At 43.6% G+C, this 8,162-nt stretch overlaps 2 protein-coding genes across 3 annotated transcripts in view; one reads left to right on the top strand and one right to left on the bottom strand.

The window, feature by feature from the left end:
• LOC109474764 (vam6/Vps39-like protein) overlaps nt 1-1,925 on the bottom strand; it is a 74,353-nt gene extending 72,428 nt beyond the window's left edge. For both annotated transcript variants that reach the window (XM_019775125.1, XM_019775126.1), the window contains exon 1: nt 1,744-1,925. In XM_019775125.1, the coding sequence (XP_019630684.1) occupies nt 1,744-1,816 (73 nt within the window). In that variant the 5' untranslated portion in view covers nt 1,817-1,925. The remainder of the gene's footprint in view (nt 1-1,743) is intronic.
• Nucleotides 1,926-2,356: 431 nt separating this feature from the next.
• On the top strand, nt 2,357-7,929 carry LOC109474765 (polycomb protein suz12-B-like). The gene is made up of 6 exons (XM_019775127.1): nt 2,357-2,425; nt 3,628-3,729; nt 4,003-4,223; nt 4,600-6,009; nt 6,211-6,312; nt 7,409-7,929. Exons 2-6 carry the CDS (start codon nt 3,633-3,635, stop codon nt 7,661-7,663), a joined length of 2,085 nt encoding a protein of 694 aa, XP_019630686.1. The 5' UTR covers nt 2,357-2,425; nt 3,628-3,632; the 3' UTR covers nt 7,664-7,929.
• Nucleotides 7,930-8,162: the final 233 nt, after the last annotated feature.

The raw sequence follows: 8,162 nt of genomic DNA, 5'->3' as shown, positions 1-8,162 counted from the left end.
GGTTGGTTGGTTGGTTGGTTGGTTGGTTGGTTGATTGATTGATTACAAGACTGGAGATATATAGGAGACCAAGACTGAGAGACATGTAAAATGGGTACCTGACTTCAGCAACTTGGCTTTTACACCCAGATGTAAAGATGGGCACCTGTGGAAGGAGAAGGTTGGGCTCCACAGTTTGATACCAAGCCCTTGACACAATGGTCCACTGGGTAACAACCCACTGCCCCTACAGCCTCAAAAAGGCTATTCCGCCTTTTTTACCTCCATGAAAAATGGAGGTATTGTTTTTGGCGCGTCTGTGTGTGTGTGTGTGTGTGTGTGTTTCCGCACACTAGTAGTCAGCATAACTTCAGAACGCCTTTATGGATTGTGATGATATTTGGTAAGCTGGTAGGTCTTAGGAAGCCAAAGGTCAAGGTCAAATATGGGCCTCCTGGTGGCTGACCTTGGTACTGCAGCAGAAATTCCGGGAAAACAGATGTGCGGGGTGACAGGGAAAACAGATGTGCGGGGTGGAGGCAGCACCTGCCCGGTTTTGAGGTTCTCCCTCGGGAAAAGCCTACATGACCATATCCTGGCGAAAGGTACTACTGTGTGTTTGAAACCAAAAACCTGTGTTATGTTGTTCTGTACTGTAGTGTACTGTGTAAAAACATTTAGAAAAACTCATATATTTCATGGAGGTATGAGATCTCCGAATTCTTGTTTTTACCTGTTTCTACTCGTTTCTCCTGTTTCTCACAGTGGTTCTCACACTGGGGATCGAATCCGGGCCTTGGTAGTGAGAGCGCCAAATCCTAACCACTAGACCGCCCCAGGGAATTCAGAAGATTTTGAAAAGAAAAGGGAAGTGTAACAGTGGGGGGGTGGGGTGGGGTGGGGGCGTTATAGGCACTACCAACTGACCCGGCCGATGGGTCTAGACCTTTTCGGCTGAGTGGTTAGAGCGTCGGGATGTGGACTGGTGCCTGGATTTGGTCGTAGGTTCGAACCCCGACCTGGAGTTTTTATCTGTTTCTAGTTTCTACTCGCACCTCCTGTTTCTTACATTGGGACGACTACCTTTACATGTATGTATATGTGTGTACATGAAGTCACACCCTCCTCTCACATACACGGGGGCCTGCAAGCCCTTTTCCGTAGAGCGTAATCGGCCATTTTAATTTTAATTGATTATGTAGAGCGTAGACGGACCGCTCTAATATTTTTGCGTATCTAGAGCGTATTCGGCGTTTTAATTCTATGTAATGCCTCGTAGCCACTTGGAATTTATCATAAAGTGTAATCGAGAGGTTTCCGAAATCAGCGTAAAGCGTTGCAGGCCCTCATACACTAGCCTGGGACTCGTAGGAGTGAGAGGAGGATGACGTCACGGGGCACCAAAACATCCTCAAGGTATCCTGAAGGAAATCCCCCAAAGGTTCTAGTATGCAGACTTAAGACATACTTATAATACAGCTAACGGCAGTGAACCTGTACAGTGTAACGTTACTTAGTTAAAACTCAATAACTTGTTAGTAATTAACATCAATCATGTATGCTTCTACAAATTTTCGTTCAGATGTGACTGACTACCACAGCTAATCATATAAATGTGAACTTACAGATAAACATTGAGTGAAACGTAATTTGAAGTAGCTATTAAAACTTAGATAATCGATCTTCATATGAGGAATAAACAACAGATCACGAGATCTTCCCTATCCCAACACGTATCACATAGATTTGACATCCTATACTCACCCCAACAGGCGATAGATTCGATCTGGAGAGGCAGCTTCTCAAGAATGGGTGCTGATTCGTAAGCGTCGTGCATCTTGGCAGCAAAAACTGCCCCAAGAAATATGATAAAAACTCAAAAAGTGGAGACTAAAACATGTCAAATTCGGCTAGGATTGTGTCACTCCTTTGGGAGCAACCATGCACTCTAAGTGAGGGGGTTAAAGTTGTGTTCTATCATTTAACTGATATATAATACAGAGTGTTATCATCCAAATAAATAAAATATAAAAGATGTTTATGTTGTCTAAACTTTCTTGTATGTTATAAACCTTTTAATTTGTACTTGTAAAGAATTTCAATTTTACTCCTTTTCCATCTATAAAAATGAACTATTCCAATAATAGTTCAAAGGTTACACCGAGGACACAGCCCCGACAGCATACAAACGTTAAGTACGTCTTTTGTGTTATAAATATATAAACAGCTTAATTTTATAGTATTGTACATAATAATAAGCTAAATTTGTTTAAAATTTTATTTTGTATGGTGACAGTGGGAATTAGTACAATGTTGAGAGGTTTGGGTTTATTTTTGGAACTTTGGCTGTTCTTATTCTCTGCTGCCATCACATGTTCCCGCCATTTGAATCAGCGAAGATCGCGGAGTCCAGAACCACAAAGGCTCCAGGTGGCACACAGAAGAGGTACGATATTTCCTTCCGATCATCTCTAGCAACCAATATTTGGGTTTTTCTATACGGATTACTTTACATTCTACAAAATACACTTCTGTTGAGTCTCAGGAGTAGACGTATGTGTGATCTGAAGCCTGTTTTTTCGGTGGGTTTTTCTTGGCATGGCGTGGCCGGTCGCCCAGCCCAACCCGACTTCTGCAAGGCTTGTTCTACAGAGGAAAGTGAAACTTGAACCGATTCTTCCTTATTTTGTAAGAAACCGACTTAATTTCTGACAGGTGTGAATAGGTCGACCCTCATGCCACACGTAGTTAATGTTTCAATGGCGATATATTTTAATAACTCCGATTCAAATCGAAGGAAAATGAGGAAATTTTCTCTTCCGAGTTTTCTACTTGGACCCAACTGGCTCCGGCGTTTGTGAACATGGGTAGATATTTTTCAGCGATTCTTGTTATGAATCTTACTCAATATTAATATTTTGTAAACGGCAGATGTGTGCCAAACCGTCAGTAATGAATTTAGACCTTTCGCGGGCCATTCCAGTGGGATTTTTGCCCACTCGAGGCACGAGTTTTATTTTAGAGGGCTTACCTCTGGACAAGAGGGACTTTCTCAGTTTCAAACAAATTACCGAAATTTACTTTAGGGACGGTTCTCTTACAACCCAAGAGGGGTGGTGCAAGAAAAACAAGCTGATCTTAAACTGAAGGCTCAAGTTCAACGCTACACAATCATCATTTAATATGCAATATGCAAACTAGCGAAGGGGCAAGTTTTAACAGAAGTCTGAACGTTTGAAAGTTATGTTAGTAGTATATTATGTTACATGTTTTGTTAATTTCCATGTTCTTCTTGTAACATCTTTTACAAAAACAAAAGGCTCAAAATACACATCATACTAGTATATACATATATAGTACAAAAGTATGCTATTTAAAAAAATGTTTAAAAAGTTTATAAGTTTAACAGTTTGCAATAGATTATAAAAATATATGACATTGAAAGAAAAATATTCTTGAAACTTAATATCTGTATTCAATATTATTCAGTTATAAACATTGTTTTCAATATTCATAATTAAGATGATTGAAGATTTATCTTGTAGGAGATAATTATATATAACATGATGGTGACTAGATTGTGTTGTCTGTGCTGGCTACTGACTTATGTTTTGCTTAAACGTTTTGTATTTTCCTTCCCCTTTTCAGCCGTTATGGCTCCTCACAAGGTTGACAATGGCAAGCGGCGAAAAGAACCGAGAACTAGAACGGCGGGCAAAAAGATCGGCAAGCAGGCGCCAAGATGTGACTGTAGGTTTATTTTGCGGAGTCCGTTCAGAATTACGCCATTTTTTTGTCTCTCTCTCACTCTCTTACTCCTCAAGGAAAAGGGACTCTTGGACCCTTCCTTCCTCCTCCTCTTCCCAGCCAAGGTTTCCTTGGAATCCTCCTCCTTGTAGATGTAATAGCTGATTGGTCATCACACTGGCCCTGAGGTTCATTAGCATATTCAGTGTTGAACTGAACATGTTTATGTCTGCCTAATTCTTCTTCCTCGTCTGCCTCCCTGTGTACTACTCACAGCTTCGGTCGGCTCGCTGAAAATGGAGAACGGCAAGGCGAACGGGAGCGTGCAGGACCTGCAGAAGGACCACGAGTTGTTCCTGCAGGCGTTCGAGAAACCCACGCAGATCTACAGGTTTCTGCGCACCAGGCACATCGTGGCGCCGGTGTTCCTGCAGAGGAACGTCACCTACATGTCACAGAGGTTCTCCAGGAGCCACTGTCGCAGGAAACAGTTCAAGGTGCAGGATCATGGGAACATTTCCTGTTGCTCTCTTCTTTATAGACACTTTCTATAGTCATAGGAGAATTTAAAGAATAGGAGAATGAAAAAAAAGCAAGGTTTGCTAATTCTTCTGTACAATACTAGTAGTTATTTGCTTAATCTTTTTTGAAAATTGGATGAAAAGTATATGTATGAAATATACAGACTTTGGAATTTTCTGTGATATACATGGATGGATGAGTGAATCTCTTTAAAATCTTTAGGCGACATAATATTTCATGTGTGTTTTTTTGTAAGCTTTAATCTTATCCCATTGCTTTGCTTTGATAGTAAAGGTTCTTTTATGATACAGACTTTTCCTTACTAACCAGATTTGCCCTTTTTTATTACAGGTAGATTCAGTGTTAGGAGACATTGTTGCTGAGGAGAAGAAAGTAGAAGAACAAAAGGCACTCAGCCCGCCTGTACAATGCACACCTAGGTATTTAAACTTGAACTTCATCACCTTCTGCTGGTCCCAGGCAGACAATGTGGATCCAGCAGTCGTGCCTCAGGAGGTCATGGTGGAGGCCGCCCTTCTCAAGATCTGTCACAAGAAGAGGAAAGACGTCTTGTCCCCGATGAAGCACGTGTCTCTGGGAAAGATACAAGTGCCCTGTGTGTCCGGCGCCGACGGTGCCAGCAGAACTGGACCTTCTCTGTCCATCCCGGGAGAGTGCTTCCAGCCTAGTAACGGTCAGATCAAATCCTACGTGCTGGTGCTAAGAGTTACCGTTACCAACTCTCAACCAATGGGAGACGAGGACGAAGACGCTTCCGGGGAACCTGCGCCAAAGAGGCTCTGCATGTCGCCTCCGGAAGACGTCGTGTTGAACGGGGCGGTCAACGGGGACATGCCGCTGGAGGACATGATCTCGAGCGCGGAGTACCAGGCGGAGTTGATCGTGTACGACAAGCAGCACTCGTGTTTGCTGACGGAAGGGGATTACGAGATTGCGCTGAAACAGACACACAGCCTACCTCTCCAGAACAAACAGGCGCAGTGGGAGACCATCATGGACGGCAGGGCGGTCGGGCCGTTCGAAACGTTCCGCCTGGGACCCACGCTACGCTTTAAACTGACCTGGACGCACTGTCCCAGCACGGTCGCCAGTAGACTCTCCACCACACCATCGAAAGTCACGGGACAGAGCCTCGGACCCTTCGAGGAACGGCCGGTCGAGAGACAAAACTCGAAAGCGCTGTCGAACGTTAAGTACAAGAAAACGCCGGAAAAGCAGGAGAAGCGACAGAGGATCTTCTACCAATTCCTGTACAACGGCAACATGCGGCAGCAAACAGAAGCGCGGGACGACCTCCACTGCCCGTGGTGTACGCTGAACTGTATGAAGCTGTACAGTCTTCTCAAGCATCTCAAACTCTGCCACTCGCGGTTTACGTTCGTCTTCGTCCCACATCCCAAAGGTGCTAGAATCGATGTTTCCATCAATGAGGGATACGACGGTTCGTACGCGGGAAACCCAGCCGACCTCCACCTCATGGGCTTCGCGTTCAGGAGGAACGGGCCGTGTCGAAGGTCTCCTGTCACCAACATTTTAGTCGCAAAGCCGAGACGGCCGGAGCCTAGCTTGTCAGAGTTTCTGGAAGGGGAGGACCTGGAACTTGATTGGACGCGCCCGTTCACCAGCGGACACAACAGACTTTACTTCCACTCAGGCACCTGCCTCCCGCTGCGACCGCAGGAAATCGACAACGACAGCGAGGAGGAGAACGATCCTATTTGGCTAAAACAGCGCACTCAGGTCAGCTTAGATACCTGGCAATCAATTACAGTGTATTATCCTCCATTTACATTTTCATTGGCTACTGCTGTATAGCACTTACATACCTGTCAATCAATGTTGATCCTCCATTTTCATTGGCTACCCCTTAAGTATGTACCACCACTAGGGTTTAGTGACCATATTTTTAGCAACCATAATGATTTTTTCTCTCTATTTCAGCACATGATTGACGAGTTCACAGATGTAAATGAAGGAGAGAAAGAGCTGATGAAAATGTGGAACCTTCACATCATGAGAAACGGCCACATTGCAGACTGCCAGGTTAGTCGGTTGGTTGTACCTATCTTGAAACGTACGAAGGAGTTTTATGTCAGCGTGTTCCACGGTGACCTCTCCTTTGAAATCATTGCACTGAAACCATTACAGGCCCTGACTTACTACTGTACCAGTACATGGACTTCTGAATTGTTTCAACTGCGAACTTTAAACTCTGCAAACACCTTCTTATCCCCTTCCCAATTCAAAAACAAAACCAAACACAGGCAGTGGCTGTATACCATATACTAGTGCTGTGTACCAGTTAGCTGGACCAGTTCCAGACTTATGAAAATGTTTAGGTTTACCGTTAAAAAAAAATCTAAAAGGCAAGAACCAGAACAGACTTATTTTTAAAAAAATGTCACTTTCCCCTTTTCGTTCCAAACCACCTAAAACCTCCTATAAATTGCAAAATCTGTGCTGCAAAATAAAGAAAACATTGCCATCAGGCATCATCAAGTGTTTGCCTCCATGTTATGTGGCCACATTTTCGCCCAGACAACATTGCAAGGTTGCCAGCATGCAATTTTGTATATGCCATGGGTTTAGGTCCGGACTTACAAGTCTGGAACTGAACCCAGGGGTCGAAATAGATTTTGGGGTCAACTTGCACTGGTGCAGAGGAAAAAAAAATTACTAGTTGCATCCCCAAAAACAATAGGTACACAACACAACCAAACGTACATGCAGTAACTGTAATCATAGTATCCAATGTTTGCTTACACTGTTGTTGAGAGCAACCTTCTGTTAATTATAAAAAATGAAGAAAAACTCCCCAGATTCTGGTTTTGTTACCTTTCCAGTTCTTTAATGGGTATTTCTATGTGTAGTAGTCAGTCAGTGTAGTAACAGTAAAGATTACTTGCACCAATGCACACCGGTAAAAATTAGTTGCACTGCACCAATTTTACCTGCACCAACTTGCACATGGAGTGGTGTTTCGACCCCTGTGAACCTAAACCTTTGGACTTGAATCCGGACCTGAACCTAAATATGGGCCTTACTATCTTCTCTGGACTATAGTATAGGAAGTTTTACCACACAAGATTGCCATGGTTGGAGAATTGAAGATTTCAGACGTTTGTTGTTGACTGTGCAGGTGCCGACAGCGTGCAGCACGTTTGTTGAGGAGAAGGGCGTGTGGATCGTCCAGCGGAACCTGGTCAGGAACATGCTGCTCCACCTGGTCAACCTGTACGACTTCAGTCTCATCAGCTCCTCCGTCGTGCAGCAGACCATCGCCAGGCTCAGGAAGATGGAGGCAGAGGCCGCAGCGACAGCCGCGAACGAACCCACGCAAAACTCCACCGCTCCAAGCACGGCCACCTCACCCGACCAGCCACAGAAGCCCTGAAGTTCCAAGGGTTAAGCCACATGGTTCTTGTCATATAGGCCTCACCAATTTTATTGTTGTTTCTCGATTTCGCCCTGTCCATTTTTGTCTGATTTGCGAAAAAAAAAAAGAAGATTTTAGGTTCTGAATCAACTGCAAAATGCTCAAGCAAAGACATATGTTGGCCACAACTATGTTTTCCTAGTTGTTAAAGTTTTTCAATGTAACAGTTCAACTTCGTTTCATTTAAAGTTCAAAATCTATTGTTTTATTTTAATTATAAACTAGCCTGGTATGTTGACTTCATGGCTCATATTGTAACATTTCTGGCCTGCATGGGGTGCATTGGCCTTTTTTTTTTTTTCGCCATGTCACTTCATATTTTTTTGAAAAAATCCGAGAAACAACAAATTAAATTGGTGTGGCCTTAGCTCTCATGTTTTCTTCTATCAACAAACAAGAATCAAGCAAGAAGAGGACACACCTGAATAGTTACTGTGTATTCCTTTAAGTTTGCAGC

Source organism: Branchiostoma belcheri, unplaced genomic scaffold (assembly GCF_001625305.1).
Source record: "Branchiostoma belcheri isolate BF01 breed outbred unplaced genomic scaffold, Haploidv18h27 scaffold317, whole genome shotgun sequence".
Taxonomy (NCBI): domain Eukaryota; kingdom Metazoa; phylum Chordata; class Leptocardii; order Amphioxiformes; family Branchiostomatidae; genus Branchiostoma; species Branchiostoma belcheri.
Note: the sequence above shows the minus strand (reverse complement) of the source record. Positions and strands in the feature narration are given on the sequence as shown.